Raw genomic sequence first — 17,121 nt, forward strand, 5'->3', positions numbered from 1 at the left:
TAATGACTTAGCCTCCGGGCTGAGATGTTAGAATTAAAAGCTGTCAGGGAAAATAAGTGATATGATTGTCTCCCTGGGACTTCGTCCCATTAGTATGTATGAATCTGTACTGAATATTCACAGAAGCAATACAATAGCACCTTCCAAGTCTGACAATGTGGCCTGCCAGTTTTCGGAGTGACACAGAACGCTTCAAGCGGGATGGCAACAAAGCACAGGCAGTCAAAAGTTTCTTAAGTTTTTTTTTTAATATACAAATATAAATATAAATATATTAAAGTAGTGAGAAGCAGTGCAAGAGCCCGTGCCTGTCTACTTAGAAGTAAGGCCTACTGAGTTTGATGGCGCTTACTTCCAAGTCAACACTGCAGTCCGAGCCTCTTACCTATTTCCCCAGGAGCAGGTCCCTTTAATTTCTCAGGGATTGCAGCCTTTAACCGTGTGCTTTAACAATCTGCTCCAAGCCAACTAAAAGTATTTAACTTTGGGCTGGGTCGTGCTCATTCCTGTTTGATTTTAGCATTCACCCTGAGGTGCTCTGTGTGGCTCCCAAACTCACCCACTTAGTTTGGTCTTTCTAAAAGGCTTAATTTACTCTCTCTCTCTCTGTGAAATTCTAGAATGAATTTTTAAAAGGGTGAAGAAATAATGTAGTAGGCAGGAATGTATCTATGCAGTTAAGGAGAGCACGATAAATTGGTGGGTGAGGAAGAAGAATATTTGTGAATATATATCTCAGAGATATATTCACCCCCCCAAAAAAAATAATAAATCCCAAACTTTTCCAGCTGCAGATTTAGCTCTCGCTTTTCAAGACCTTCTCTGGTTTCCCTCGCCTAAAAATTGGGAAATAAAGTTGGGGGTGGTGGAAGAGAACTAAATTTCCCCAAATGTTTTAAAGAGCAAAAAAGGGCCTCCTCCGCCTCCGGGGAACTGAATGAGCAATATTAATCCCTGATTAGTAATTGCCTTGCCCCGCTGTTAGTCTTTACAAGACATTTCAAAATATCGTTAACCCTTCCCCTCCGAGTTGCAAAACAATCGCTTTGATCTAACGTGAATTTGAGTGACTCTGACGCCGCTTGCCCAAGAGCGTTTTCACACCTGAGGACTAAACTGGGTTAGAAGGAAAATCTCTCCCCATACCCTCAGAAGAGTCTTCATTGTTCCAAAATACCCATGCGATTTAAAATGGGTCCCTTTTCAAATACACCCTCGCCCCTACCGTCCACAATATGCACACAGGGCAGCATAGCTTGCGAGGGCTATCTCGTTTTTCTTGTGAAAGTTGCCTAGTTTATCTCTTCTTGGGCAAACAGTTCCAAGCCGCCCACCCCCGCAAACTCAGAGCCAAAGAATTTCGGGCTTTTGCTTGTTGCTGCTTCACCCTTGATTTAATTGGGACTGACTTCCAAACGAACCTGGGAAGATCGTAGTTCTGGCTGCGTAGCAGGCAGGGGGACGCCAGTGGGTTTAAAAACAAAGATCCTAGCTTAACTTGGGTGGCTGGAGAGTGCTTGCTCCAGAACTTTGATTTCTTCATCCCAAGGTCTGGTTACAAAGCAAGAGTTTAGGTAGTTGTGCTTGCAAAATCTGCAACTATCTATCCGCTCGGAATCGTCTCTGTATATTTGAACTCTCCGAATAATTCACAATATCACTAAACAGCAACAGGAGAAAGCTGGCTTGAAAAGTTGCAGATTCCCCCTCCCTTTAACCATTAGAGTAGACTGCTCACCCCCCCAGTCAGTTGCAACTTGGTCAATTAAAATGAAAGGTAAGATGTTTTTAGATCCTCAACCTGAACTCATTTTTTAAAAGAAGGAATGAATGCCTTTCTGATTTTTCCTCTCTGTGGAAAATGTCCTGGTTACATTTACTTGCAAGGAAGTCCCATGGATTTAAGAGGCACCTTAACATGTGGTTAGGATTGGGGAGAGACCCTGTTAAAATCCTTACTTGGGAAACTGTAGAAGTCATTGATTTGAATGGGACCTTCTGGCTTCGGAATACATATAATAAGGATGTCCTCTTTCTCTCTGTGTGAATGCTTTAAGCTTGAGCATGTACATGTTTACTCAGATGTAAGTCCCCTTGAGTTGAACAGGGCTCCTTTCAAAGGAAGTGTAAAAAGGAGAACCACCTCAATTTGGATCATTGGATAGTTTTCTGGTTCAAAAACCAACACAGGCAGACTCAGGAAACTTTTAACCGCTACCATGAGAAATTCTTGTGGAAAAAGTAAAATTTGGAGCTGTCTGACTGACAGAGGTTTCTTTTTTTTGGGCGGGGGGGGGGGGTGAAGAAGAAAGGAAAAGGAAAAACTTGCTCAAATAATTCTGTAAAATAATAATACAATTTTAAAAAAAGTCATTTTCAGTCAATTTTTGGCATGTGTCGCTGAACGACATACTGGAAAACTGCCTTTCTTGCTTCGATCGTAAACCTATTAAATTGGAATTAATACTTCCAAGTACTTGGATTTAGCATGGTAATTTGTGTGTGGGAGGGAGACTGCCACCCAGTCAGCCACAGGTTGACTTAAAATGTTTCTCATTGGTTTCAACAAGATGCTAGTTGCAATCTGAAAGCTGTAACGTCATATGTGTCTACTTGGGAGTAATCCCCTTTGAGCACAAGGAGGCGACTGTGGAAACACAGGTATTTTGTATTTGCAATCGTACACCAGGCCAGGTTTGCTGGTACCTATGCATGTTTATCTGGGAGCCGGTCTATGTAATTTGGTGGGACTTACTTCTGAGTAAATATGCAGCATTTTGGACTGCATAGGGCTTTCTTGGAAAGGAGGCTGCAAGGTCCGAAACAGGATATTTTAATAATAACCAGGAATTTTTAAAGCCCATTTAAAAAGATGTGCAGCGTTTGCTCTCTGAAGATTATTCCACTTTTACTCCCAAGTATGGCACAGGTTTGAAACTTGATTTCTGTGAGGTGCAGGCATGATCCTAAACACATTTCCTCAAATGTAAACCCCCCTGAAGTCCATGGGGCTTGGTCCCAAGTAAAGTGTGATAGGACGGCTGCCTTGTCCAGCATTTACTTAGCAGGAACTAAGACTGATTGAGTCTTACATCCGAGTAGATCTGCTTAGGATCAGGTTGTTGAAGTCCCAACTCCAGTGCGTTGGGCTGATTTTTCTAGCGAACATGATTTAAGTGCCCTGGGCTCCTTTTGGGGGAGAAGTGCAGGATATAAATTTAATGATTATAATAATATGTATTACAAAGGCATGGGCAGGCAAAATCAGCACTTCAAGAGGTAGGGAGCTGAAAGAAGTCTGGCTTAAATCTATCCGTCTGGCCTAACTGGGTGATTATTCCTCCTGCCCGATGCTGTTGCAAAGTTCCCCCTGCTATCTTGCAAAAGGTGGGGAGTCCTTGTTACGGGTTTTTGTCAATTTCACGTGGCCTCCTGGTTCAAGAAGCCGTGCAGGATTGATTGGGGAAGGCCCATTAGCAGGGATTGATTTGTCCAAGGGGGGGGGGGGTGAGTGGGGAACATTGCGAAGAGAGAGAAGGAAATCTGAATGGGATCATTCACCAACAAGGAACGATTGTTCTCAGTTACACTTTACCTTAGAGTCCGTGTGAGAGTGTAAACACCGAATTGGAGCCTGTGCGCGTGTTCACAGGCAACTTAGCTCCTGGTACATTTTATCCACGTTCGCGACATTCTTCTAGAGAAGCGTGCGTAAGACCGTTGTCTTCTCACCTTCTTAAGAAGCACACAATCAACGGAAGGAAGGGCACTTTCACATGGTAGAAACTCTGCTATCTTACCTACTCCTGTGGTCCTGGGCTTTCTGACCCAGCAGGGTTGCCAACTGATCAGAAAGGAAGTGAGCTGGCTTCCTCTTCTGCCTCGAGCAGAAGGCAGCCTGACACAGTAGGGAGATACGGCAGCATTCTCACCTGTCAATGCCTGTGGAACAAAAGCCTGCTGTTAAAGGCACAGCTACAGTGTCCAGTCGAAAAGTTGGCCGCATTACTGAGGAGGGCATCTTTAAGGTCCTTTCCTTACACTGCTACATTTTAGGCATACACTTAAAAAAATGTCAGGTGTGAAGAAATCATAAAACACCATTGAAACTTCCACTGAACTAAACCCCATAATTTTAAGGGGTTGGATTAGATGACCCGAGGGTCCCTTCCAACTCTACAATTTTACAATTCTATTATCAACTTGTATTTAAGATACAGAGGTGAATGTTTTGTGTGTTCATGCCTAGCCTAAGCATTTTTTTACTTGGAAGTATTTTAAGCTCCACAGTAATCAGTGTAATGTACTTTCCTGTCGATATTTAGCCTTAGGATTTAAGTGGGGCTTAGGGTCAGAAACCGACACCCCCCCCCAAGCCTGAAGATGTAGGTGTTAGTCCCATTTATTCCAAAAGGTTGTACTTCCAACTCTTGAATTTGAGATCTGAGTGTTGGAGAGTTTTGTCTTTGGGCCTGACCTAATCCAACACACATTTCCGTGAAAAACAATTACCACTTTGTTGAATTTGATTTCAATTTACACGCCATCATAAAATCAGGAATGGATGATAAATCCACCAGTTTGAAACGAAACTGTCTTCTGCGTAGATGTCTTGTTTCCTTTCCAAATAACAACCTCATCTTGAAACATATTTACTCTAACACACCTGCCTCTGTTCTGTTTGTTGACTACAACTGAGAATTCGCTTCCAAGTAAGTAGATTAATTTTTAAAACATGGAGAGGGGGAGGAAAACCTCAGACTGCTTTTTAATAAAATAAAATAAAATCAAGTATTAGGTTTATGTAAATTTCCCACTGTATTTTCAATAATATCAACAAAATATTCTTAAGGCAAAAGATCTGGTATCTGGACCTATTAGATTGTTGTTGGAATATGCTTTGCAACTTGAATGCATAAATTTTATGTAGCAATTCAAACTTTTGCCTCTTGTTTTCTCCCTTCTCTGCTGCTGTCTTTCGCTTCAGTACTGGGGTAACACTCCCTCTGGGATTATGTCCTGTGTGAACCTATTTATGAGAACTAAGGAAGTTCAGGCCTGGGGAGGGAGGGCAAACGTAGCTCTGTAGATCTCTCTAAACCTCTGTTGAGCTCTCCCCAGCCCATATCCCTCACTGGTCCTTACCAGCACCACTTCTGACTCTCCATGAATGCTTTTGACTGCATGGAATGTGGCTTTGAACTCGTGATAATGCCCTTTTGAGCCTGGATGGAGAGATGTGTCTGTGTCTCAAAACCTCTGGCTTTTGCATGGCCTATTGGACAAAGGCTCTATCCTCTGTAGCCTCGTCCACCAGTGTCATGTGGCCCTCAGAAGTTTGTATTATGAGGGAATGTGGCCCTTCAGTGAAAAAATGTTCCCCTCAACCACTAAACACTGAGAGAGATTATTTAGCGTTCCCCACAGTGATGTGGGGAAAGGTAGAGGAGCGTCTATGGAAATCCACTAGTCCCACCGGCTAATTTTAGCAATGTTATAGCGAACACAGCACAGGACCCAAATGGGTTCTACTCAGAGAAGACCCACTCAGATTAATAGACTTAAATTAGTCATGTTCATTGATGTTGACGGGCCTATTCTGAGCATGAGTCATGTTGGAGACAAGACACGATCCCCCATCACATTTGCTCCAAAGTAGTCTATCGGAGACCGCCCTGGAGAGAGGCGGCAATTTGATGCACACTTAATTTGTTAAACTTGTTGGAACTTACTTCTGAGTAGCCCTGTACTGAATTGCACTGTCAGTTGGGTCGGTACCATCACCATTCCTCTCTATTTCTGATCTCAGACTTTTATCCTGAGCAGGGCTAGCCCAGCTATGGAGGCAAAAGAGACATTTGCCTAAGGTAGGACACCAGAATATCCACGGCTCCTGCTAAGTAAATGCCACCTCCTCTGATTTGGCAGGACGCAGAGGCTTTCAAGCGCTTGGGTGTGATTAGACTTGCGCTCAAAGCGTTGGCATTTGGGTTTGAGAAGGTGGGTGGCAACACTTCTGTTTTGCACATGGTAGCCAACGCTTCCTTCCTGTGAACTTCAAATCTCGAATCGATCGAGGGATTTCCGTTTTGGGTTGCCAGCAGATCTGTACTCAAGGCATTCCTCGACTGGAGCCCTGAGAGAGCACCCCTTTTGCATGCAGAAGGTCCCAGCTTCAGTTCCTAGCATTGGCAGCCCAGTCCTGGGAATATCCCTGGTCTGAAACCCTGGAGAGCCGCTGCCTATGGAAAATACTGAGCTAACAATAACAATAATAATTATTATTATTTATTCTTTGTACCCCACTCATCTGGCTGGATTTCCCCAGCCTCTCTGGGCGGCTTCCAACAAAGACCAAAAATACACTAAAATGTAACACATTAAAAGCTTCCCTGAACAGGGCTGCCTTCAGATGTCTTCTAAAAGTTTGGTAGTTGTTCTTCTCTTTGACATCTGGTGGGAGGGCATTCCACAGGGCGGGTGCCACTGCTGAGAAGGCCCTCTGCCTGGTTCCCTGTAACTTTGCTTCTCGCAATGAGGGAACCACCAGAAGGCCCTCGGCGCTGGACCTCAGCGTCCGGGCAGAACGATGGAGGTGGAGACGCTCCTTCAGGTATACTGGGCCGAGGCCATTTGGGGCTTTCAAGGTCAGCACCAACACTTTGAATTGTGTTTGGAAACGTACTGGGAGCCAATGTAGGCCTTTCAAGACCGGTGTTAGGTGGTCTTGGCAGCCACCCCTAGTCACCAGTCTAGCTGCCGCATTCTGGATTAGTTGTAGTTTCTGGGTCACCTTCAAAGGGAGCCCCACGTAGAGTGCATTGCAGTAGTCCAAGCGGGAGATAACTAGAGCATGCACCACTCTGGCGAGACAATCTGCTGGCAGGCAGGGTCTCAGCCTGCGTACCAGATGGAGCTGGTAGACAGCTGCCCTGGATACAGAATTGACCTGCATCTCCATGGACAGCTGTGAGTCCAAAATGACTCCCAGCTAGATGGACCATTGGCCCGACTCTGTTGTGACTGAGCTCATCTGACTTACGGGTCCCTAAGCTGTCCCACCACCCTTCTTCCTTTGGGGAGACGTTGGCTAATGAGGAACTGCTTTTGTCTTTTTGTCCTAGCAGGTGGTCAGGTGTGCCGCCCGCCATTGCTGCATGGTTCTCTCCCTTGGCTGGATGGGAGCAAGGCTTTGGGAAGCCACCACAGCACCGCCCCATGGAACCTCAGCCCCTTCTCCAAGACCCCCATCCACCACAGCTCGCCTGGACCTCTCTCCGTCTACCCTCCAGCGTCCTCCTCCACTTTGTCTGCGGGTCACTCCAGCCCACACCTCTTCACCTTCCCGCCGACCCCTCCCAAAGATGTCTCCCCGGACCCCTCCATCTCCACCCCAGGCTCCACTGGGTCCAGCCGGCAAGAGGAAAAAGAGTGCATTAAGTACCAGGTGTCTCTGGCCGAAACCATGAAGCTGGAGTCTTCTCATTCCCGAAGCAGCATGGCCTCATTAGGAGGGGCCTCTTCCTCAGCTCATCACCCCATCTCCACTTACCCTTCCTACGTCCCTGAATACGGCTCTGGACTTTTCCCTCCCAGCAGCCTGCTGGGGGGATCGCCGACCGGTTTCGGGTGCAAATCCAGACCAAAAGCACGTTCCAGCACAGGTAGGCTCCTTGACGGATTCTTAAAATGCTTCTGTTTCAGGTTCAGGAAAGACTTTTTTTTAAAAAAAAAAATTGAGCAAAGGTTGAGGGCTGGGAGGAGTAATAATATGGGGCGAATGGGGGTTGTATGGGTTTTCAGCTGCAAATTCAGACCAAAGAGCTTCCGGTGCAGGATAGGTGCTAAATGGATGACCAGTTAGAAGCCAACTCTTGTTTTATTTTTAAAAAGAAGCCGAGGATCGTTACAAGCAGAAAGCAAACTCCGGCAATGCAAAAGTCAACAAAGAGATCAAGCAGATACCGCAGAACCTGTCTTCCTAAAACACGGTTGCATTCCATAACAGTTGCTATAATTTTGCTCTTCCTTTAGAAAGATCAGAACAAGCTAAGGTGGGTTTCCTGCTGGTCTCCCAGTCAGGCTTGACCAAAGGTGGGGTGGGTTAGCTTTAACAATGTGACAAGAGCCCCAGGTTCTCCCAGGCCACTCACTATTCACTCTGTCCATTTGCACATGAGAAACTCAGTTGATTTTTAATGGGGATCATTTACCAGAAGAGGGAATCTTGCACACGTTTCCAGAAAACTCAGTAGGCCTACTAATTTTTGATATTTGCAGGGTTTATGCACTTTCTCCGTTTTATACACAGAGATACTTGATTTTATATCAGTTCCTCTGGCATTTAGAGACACAAATCTCTTTGGCCCGGGATCCAAATTTCACCGTTTGCAAAATGGTTAAACCAAACTATGCTGGTTTAACTACATTATGTCAATTTCGACTCCATTTTCTTCCCCCAGTTGTTATTTTTTCTGAATATAAAGTGGATTGGATTCTCCCCCCCCCCACACAGCAAAGGGCCGTTAACACTTACTGAAATGTAGGTCCTATTGATTTCAATAGAACTTACTTCTGAGTAAGTGCACTTGGAATCCTTGCTGAAATTGATTGAAAAGCCAGTTTCCTTCGTTTGACATGAGTTGCCCCAGATTTTATATACCCTATTTTGAGCGTGTTTCTTTAGGGAGCTGGTGAAGCAAACTTTGTTGATTTTGACGAAATGTTCGTCTGAGACAAAGTTCTTACAATTGCATTGCTTTGGAGTTGCATGAAATTAATTGGATCTATGTCTGAATAAACATGTTGGATAGGTGATTCGGCTTTCTCCTTGTTATCACATGTACTAAACCTCACTCACTCACACCACCCCACTCCTAGGTTCAGAAAGATTTGTACAAGGTGGTAGTGATTAAAAATGTTTTCCATACTCTACAGGTCAGTCCTTTCCCTTCCTATTTGATTTTTGCCTCATGGGAGAGAGAGTTGAATCATATTTAAGCTGAAACATCACTTCCAGCCCCACACATTCAACAAGTGGGGCGGACCTGATGTCCGTGGGAGGGGGGCTAATCCCAAATTCTCTAGAGCCAAATATAGCATAGGACAGAGGTCAGCAAACTTTTTCATCAGGGAGCCAGTCCACTTGTGGGGGGCCGGACTATATTTTGGGGAAAAAATATGAACGAATTCCTATGCCCCATAAATAACCCAGAGATGCATTTTAAATAAAAGGACACATTCTACTCATGTGAAAACACACTGATTTCTGGACCGTCCTCGGGCCGGATTTAAAAGGCGATTGGACCGGATCCGGCCCCTGGGCCTTAGTTTGCCTACCCATGGCATAGGACATCACCCCACTCTGATGGGTGATGAAGGATCAATGCACCCATTTAATGCGGAGATTTCACTCCTATCTAATGGACTCCATTTGCACACCTCCACAAATGGCTGTTCAGCCACATATACACACTTTTTGGCTGGGCGTTCCTGCGCTGTGAACATTCAGTGAAACAGATACGACAGTGAAACTTGAGAGAGAGAGAATGTGGAATAGATACTGGGGATGGGGAACTTTGAGATGTTGTTAGACTACAACTCCCATTATCCCTGACCATTGGCTATGGTGGCTGGGGCTGATGGGAGCTGGAGTTCAGCAACATCTGGCAAGCCACAAGTTCCTCATTCTTGTTACATTCAATATGCTTGCCAACTTTTTAGCTTGGCTCGGTAGCTGACCCCTTTTAGCTGCAGCAGACATTAGGAGGGGCTCACGTTTATCCACTATTGTGAATGGTTTCACTGGTTGGCAAAGGCACAAGAGCAGGCTAGGCCAGTGTATTTTTCCAGTCAGTTGGCAATCCGTAAGAGTCTGATTGTGCATTTGTCCAACAGCCCTAATCCACTTACGGATTAAAACAATTGCTTTGGGTGTTTTAGCTGGAATTGACACGCCAGGTAGAACTTTGACACATGATTCTAAGCCATGGTTTAAGCCATGGATGAACAAACCATAGGTTAACTTATTTTATTTATTTATTAGATTTATATACCAGTCTTCACCAAAAGATTTCAGGGCGGTTCACAAGATAAAAACATGAGATAAAAGCACAAATAAACCATGAGTTCTCCCCACAAACAAACCATGGCTTGCTTCTTCAAAGTTTGTTTTGTTTTCCAGCTGCTGCTGCCTCATGCCTTTGCAGTGTGGTGAGAGTGGGGGGGGGGATAAAACAAACCGAAGTTAAGGAAGGGTAGTGGTTTTACACAGAATCCACCATGGTTCAAAAGCCGACAACAAACCATGGCCTCAGATTGTGGTTTCTTACCAGTAAACAAACCATGGTTACGCTGCTGAGCAGGGTTCATGTGTAACACTAAGACATGGTTTAATAAACCGTAAATTAACAAACTCCCATTTAGCATATGTGTAAACCAGGCGATTTCCTTTCCCTCTGCTGTTTTTTTTCTTGGATCAAGGTCTCTTTTCTTTGTAAGCAGAAACGCAAAACCAGACTGCACGATTCATTCATTCCTCTTGCTCTTGTGTAAGCCTCATTCCCAACCTGCTTGCTAAACCTAGAAACTCATTTTAATTCACTTGAAGCTACCTGCTGCTAATTTGAACATTTCTGGAAAGCTGGTTTTTACATGCACAGAGAGAGAATGTGTGTGTGTGTGTGTGTGTGTGTGTGTGTGTGTGTGTGGTGTTGTTGGGGGACCACAAAAACCTAATGTGTTCCGGAAATGTTATTTATTGGTTCAGTGACTTCCTTATGCAGAGAAAAAAACTGGATAGGACTGTGTTCACTTTCCCCACTCAAAAGTCTCTCTCTGCACTTCCCCCAATTCTTTTCCCAGATCCCAGGAGCGAGTTTATTTTAAGTTGGTTTCTTTTTGTTTCTTTCTGTTGGGGGTGGGAGGGGGAGAAGGGGAACTACCTAAGAAAAGAGGGAAGTTTTGTTTAGACTGCCTGATCTGGGTCTGTCTCCAAAATATTTCATAATCCATAGGCTATATAGTGAAAGAAAGCAAATTCGCCCAGGGAGGCAGTAGTGCTCAGCAAAATTTCTAGAAAGTGTATTTTAGCAGGCCTTTGGGACTTGCTTGCAAGTAAATGGCCATGATCCACAGCAGAATTATATGCAGTTTTTTTTTTTTTGGTGCAGTCCTGAGCATCCTTGTTCAGGAGTCAGTTACTCTTTAATAAGTGTGAGTGGGACCTCAGCTTCAAGTCTGTTGATTTTTGTGTGGACATCCTTACATTGCACTGTGTTCAGAATCCAGGCCTGCCAACCTTTTAACCACCCACTGCCATTGTGGTTTCAACAAGAAGCTTGGATCTGCAGCTGCTAGCTGATCACCATGTTTATCTCCCTGCTGTGAAAAGCTAGACCAGTAGATCAAGCTGCTGTTAAGGGCAGAAGAGCAGGACACTTGGCAAGACTAACTTCTGTTTTGTGATTCCTCCCCTGCCCTCCATCTATGTACTAAAATCTTGGAAATATGCACCGAAATCAGTGGGGCTGGTCTCGGAATGAATGCCTTTAGGTTCCAGGCAGTTTGCATATTAAACAAAGATCAAAATAAGTCGCTCCCTCACCTTTCCCCTATTCCTGCCCCCACGTTCTTCCTTTCCTCATTGAGACTCCTGCAAGTAGATGTTGTCCAGTGTGAGTCAGATCAGTTTTCAGGGTTTTTCCAGGGTGACATTTACTCTGACTGTCTGAGCAGGGACTGTCTCTATTTAGCTGATATGTTTTAGCTAATCCAATTATTTTCAGACGGCTGCACGCGACAGTTACATTGTTTATCCAGCGCCAGGAACTTTAATAGAGTCCGGATGCGGTTAACAGTGACAAAAAGAAAGAAAGAAGTAAATGCAGAACTGCCTCTTTCTGTATATGCAAGCAGACTGGGTGTGTGTGTTTGTATGAGAGAAAGAAAGAAAGAAAGAAAGAAAGAAAGAAAGAAAGAAAGAAAGAAAGAAAGAAGAGAATGTAAACTCAGATCTCCTGCCTTTCCGACTTCTAGCAGCAGACCTCTGCACCTTTAACAACTGCCATGTCAAGCAGAAAAGGGAGAGAAGAGGCTTTCTCCACTGCTACTACAATCACGGCCATCATGGGTAGACTCGCAGAACTGTAGAGTTGGAAGGGACCTTCAGGATCATCTAGTCCAACCCCCTGCAGCGCAGGAGTCTTTTGCCCGACGTGGGGCTCGAACCCACGATGCCAAGATTAAGAGTCGCATGCTCTACCAACTGAGCTATCCATGTCATCGTGGTCCAGGGGAGGGCCATAGAGCACCTGCTTTGCTTGCAGAAGGCTCCAGGTTCAATCCCTGGCAGGTAGGGCTGGGAGCATCCTGCCTCCTTGAACCCCCTGGAGAGCTGATCAGTGTAGAAGCCATCGTGCTGGATGAACTGACGGTCTGATCCAGTATAAGACAGCTGCCTTTCTGGGGTTATTATGGGTAAGGGCCATAGTTCAGGGGTAGAGCATGCTGAAGGTCCCACGTAAGGCTTGAGAGCCACTGCCATTTAGTGCAGATAATAGTGAGGCAGCTTCTTATGCTTCTGTGTCCCATGGATGATGTTTCCAGGGCCTATTGAGCTGAGATCCTGGGCGTAATTTCTAACCCACCCTCTTCTAGTCCTTAGGAGACCAGTGAGAAGGTGGGTGAAGGACCACCGGAGTTAGAACAGTCTGGTCTCCCTGTTGTGTTGTACTGAGTGTGCAGGGAAGGTGCAGACTGCATGTGATGGGTTGAGATGGCTTCCTTTTTTATCTTATTTTTTTTGCCCAGGGACCCACGCAGACATGGAGTAGCCTTGGCTGTGAGTCTCCAGAGCTGAACGCACTTGGGAAGCAGTGCTATGGGAACCAGTGGGATTTTTTGCCAAGTGGAAGGGTTTAAGATCAGGGTGCTTTGGAGGCTGCAAATGAGGTGTGTGTGTGTGTGTGTGTGTGTGTGTGTGTGTTGGCATCCCATTGGCTATTGTTGTAGACTACCCAGGTCTTTTGCTTGCTCCACTGGGTCTTCTTAGGTCCTTGGTGATGGACAAGAAAGATGGTCTTCTTCTTCTTCTTCTTCTTCTTCTTCTTCTTCTTCTTCTTCTTCTTCTTCTTCTTCTTCTTCTTCTTCTTCTTCTTCTTCCTCTCTCTGCCTAGGGAGGCCTGTAGCTCCATGGTAGAGCATCCAGGTTGCATGTGAAGGGTTCCAGGTTTGAATTCTTAGCATCATCTCCAGGTAGGGCTAGGAATGTCCCCTATCCAAGACCCCACCAAGCCACTGCCACTCAGTGTGGACCATACTGTGCTAGATGGACTCAAGGCAACTTCCTCTGTTTCCGTGCAGAAGGATGTTAAGATATATGGAACTGCCTTATTATTCCGTATTATATCACTGGTCCATCTAGCCACCAAACTGCCCACTGAGCAGGCTGAAGGTAGGTTTACATCTGCAGAGCCAGCTCCGAGTTTGAGTGGGGGCTCATCCTATATCGGTGGGCTTGCTTCAGTCTAGTGGTCTGGTGGCAGCATCAAACAGCTGTCTGGGAGCCATGGCTGAAGTTTCCCACAATGCCTCTGATGTTGCAATAGCTTCTTCTTTTTTGATGATGTTAGGAAAGGGTCTTAGCTCAGTAGCAGACCAGTTACCTTGCACAAAGGAGGTTCAGTCCTAGGCATCTCCAGGTAGGGTTTGGAGGGACAATTGTCTGAAATCCTGGAGAGATAGTCAGTGCTAGTCAGTGCGGAAAATAGAATAATAGAACTGTAGAGTTGGAAGGGTCCACGAGGGTCATCTAGTCCAACCCCCTGCAATGCAGGAATTTTTTGCCCAATGTGAGACTCGAACCCACAACCCTGAGATTAAAAATGTCATGCTCTACTGACTGAGCTATCCCAGGAGGAGGGCAAATACTGAGGTAGATGAACCAATGCTCTGACTCTGTGCAGGGCACCTTCCTGTGCCCCTATGTTCTTTCCCTCCGTGTCTGAAAAAGCAGGTAGAAATGGCAAGGAGGAACAAAAGCAGGGTGAGGAGGTCAATATTAGCCTCCCCACCTGTGCAAAGGGCCTTGGCAGATACCTGCATGAAAGGACTGTGCAAACAGATTCCCAAGCTCAGAATGAGCTCTGGGGCACCCAATTCCTTAAATTTAAGTGTGTGTCTTTGCACCTGCCTCTGATTCATGGACCTTGGCACTCTAGCGTAAGACACAAAGTAGGTCTTTCAGGTCTTCCCACTCTCAAAATCTCCAGTCCTGCTCCTGGAGATATTTTCACCTTAGAGGGCAGGGCTGAATCTTGTTGAGGTCGCCAACTTTCTCCTTAGTTGGGATTCCTGTGTTTTGAACGTGCAGGCACTTAGCAGCTGGAACTTTTCTGGGCAGTGAGCTAGGGAAGAAGCATCTTCTGTTCAAAAAATTATCTGCCACGACACCCGATTGCTAAAAGCGCAGGAGCTCTGTCAGAAAAGAAGGTGGCAACCCTAGGCATGCAGAGTCTGGACTGTGCCCTCTGCAAGACTTTGGGAAAAGCTTGTAGTATGGAATCAGACTTATTATTTTTTAAAGGCCTAGCTCTTTTCTGCCTTCGTTGCAAAAGTTCCCAAACAACCCGAAAGCCAGACATAACATTGTTGTGTTGCAGAGAGCTGGGTTGAGTTTGGATCTCTGGCTGAGTGGAGGTGAAGGTCCAGAGATGGGAAAGGAAGGAGGCCCAGGCGAGATGGTGATGGAGAGGAACAGGAGAGGTGCCCTGCCTTTTTGGTTTCTGCTGTTGTTCTAGCTGTGCTGTGACTTTCTGGTGCTGTGTCTAACACGGACCAGGAAAAGGAACCAAAGAGGAAACTGCAAGCAGGTGACAGACACCTTTCTGGTTGCGGATCAGACAGACTCAGATAGGGCAGCTGGCTTCAAATGATTGCCTTATCATTGCCGGGTCTCTCTAACCGCCATTCCTCCTATCCTCCGACATCAAAGAGCCCAGGGCTGCTTCTCTTCTGGGGCAATCTGAGAACAAACGCTGACCACATTTTGCATTCTCGAGTGCTTCAGTTATCGTGCGCTTTGTCTGAGTAGTGCTTACAATAACCTTGCAAGGTGGGACCATTGCTTATTGATTTATGGAAAACATTTCTGTGCTGCGGTCTCACGAAATACGAAACACAAAGCACTGTTAAAAATTAAAAAACAGGCAAACCCTGCAAATTGTGTTCACCAGAGAAGCCAAAATAAAAATAAAAAAATGGGATGGGTGTAGGCATTAGGCATCAGTTTTAACTTTTATTCAGGAAAAAAAAACCAAAGGAATGACTGCCTGTTTCTTGCTTTAGGGAAGTTCAGGATTAGGGTGAGATTTGAACGGGGGACTTGCTCACAGACCGAGGTCTACGGCTGTTCCTAAGATAATATACCTGAGACAGCTTGGATGAGCATTAAGCACCAAATCAATGCTAAGGCTTTTCATGGTAGTCCGCTGCAATAAGGGGGGAGTGGAGGGGATTCTCATTAATTACATTTGGACCCTACTTTTCTCTGTGAAGCTCAAGTTCTCAAACCTCCCCAATTATATTCTCACAGCTGCCCTGTGAGGTAGGTTGGGCTGAGCGATAAGTAGTGCTTTGAGGTCACCCAGAGAACTTCATGAGGATTTAAACCTGGTTTCTCCCCTCCAGTCCTAATCTGACTCATACTATAAATCAGGAATTCTGTTGAGGGTCTGTCAGGGGCTACATGGCTGTGGTGGGCTGGGAACCTTCTATCTCTCTCTCTCCCCTGCCACCCCCTTCTCTATTTCTCTCCTGCCCCTTCTGCCACACTCCTTTCTGCTTAATTCGCTCCCACTTAAAACTAGGCCGTGTTTTCTCAGGCTACAGACTGCCCATCCCATGCTAACTACTACACCACACTGTCTCTTAGACGAAGCGTGAGATGAGTTTTCCATATCCGGCAGCTTCCTATATCCAGACCTTTTGAAAGAGACAGGATTGTTTCCCAGAATGCACACGGGGAGCCCTACGGCACCATTCCTGTCCTACTTGTACTCTACCAAATTATTTCCATTTTACAGAGGAAGAACTGAGGCAGAGCAAGCAAGGGAGCCAGGGGTGTGGTGGGGGCGAAGCCATCGTGATTGGAATGTTTGCATTTTGGCCTCATGGCAGTCTGTGTGGACGCGGCGTCTGCTGGCGGTTAGGCGACCTTCTGGCATTTTATTGGGATGTGGAATCTGCCAGAGGTGATGAGTTGTGGTTCAGACTTCTGCTTTTCACTCTGCCCTGAGTTTCCTGCTTGCATGTTTAACAGCAGTCTGAAGCGCAGAGGTGCAAAGGAGATGAAGCGTTTGTCGGCCTGGCGAGTGGTGGTGAAAATTGCAAGCTCCATGGGCTAAAACGTTTGTGTGTCAGCTTGCACAATGGAGTCTGCTTTATTAGAGCAGACCAGACACTGCTCTCGGTCTGCTTTCACTTTTTTGCCTCCATCTCTGCAGCCAGTTTGGGGGAGGATGACATTGACCATCAGATTCCTCCTCCTTTGTCTCCATGTTGCCTTTGCAAAACTCAGTGAACAGGAGCATGGGGACAAAAGTACAGTGGTATCTCTGGTTGCGAACGGGATCCCTTCGCAACGTGAAAAGCCCGCAACCTGAATCATAGAATCATAGAATCATAGAATCATAGAATCATAGAGTTGGAAGAGACCACAAGGGCCATCGAGTCCAACCCCCTGCCAAGCAGGAAACACCATCAGAGCACTCCTGACATATGGTTGTCAAGCCTCTGCTTAAAGACCTCCAAAGAAGGAGACTCCACCACACTCCTTGGCAGCAAATTCCACTGTCAAACAGCTCTTACTGTCAGGAAGTTCTTCCTAATGTTTAGGTGGAATCTTCTTTCTTGTAGTTTGGATCCATTGCTCCGTGTCCACTTCTCTGGAGCAGCAGAAAACAACCTTTCTCCCTCCTCTATGTGACATCCTTTTATATATTTGAACATGGCTATCATATCACCCCTTAACCTCCTCTTCTCCAGGCTAAACATGCCCAGCTCCCTTAGCCGTTCCTCATAAGGCATCGTTTCCAGGCCTTTGACCATTTTGGTTGCCCTCCT

The 17,121-nt window shown here is 45.7% G+C and overlaps 1 protein-coding gene across 13 annotated transcripts in view; it reads left to right on the top strand.

Annotated features, from left to right (window-relative positions):
* The window catches only part of GATA3 (GATA binding protein 3), a 76,396-nt gene that overhangs the window by 20,906 nt on the left and 38,369 nt on the right, over positions 1–17,121 (top strand). For 10 of the 13 annotated variants that reach the window (XM_081210287.1, XM_081210289.1, XM_081210288.1 and 7 more), the window contains exon 3: positions 7,125–7,664. In XM_081210287.1, coding sequence (XP_081066413.1) covers positions 7,125–7,664 — 540 coding nt within the window. The remainder of the gene's footprint in view (positions 1–7,124; positions 7,665–17,121) is intronic. The other 3 variants (XM_081210291.1, XM_081210283.1, XM_081210294.1) reach the window with 1 other exon arrangement.

Source organism: Podarcis bocagei (genome assembly GCF_964188305.1).
Source record: "Podarcis bocagei genome assembly, chromosome: 10".
Classification (NCBI taxonomy): domain Eukaryota; kingdom Metazoa; phylum Chordata; class Lepidosauria; order Squamata; family Lacertidae; genus Podarcis; species Podarcis bocagei.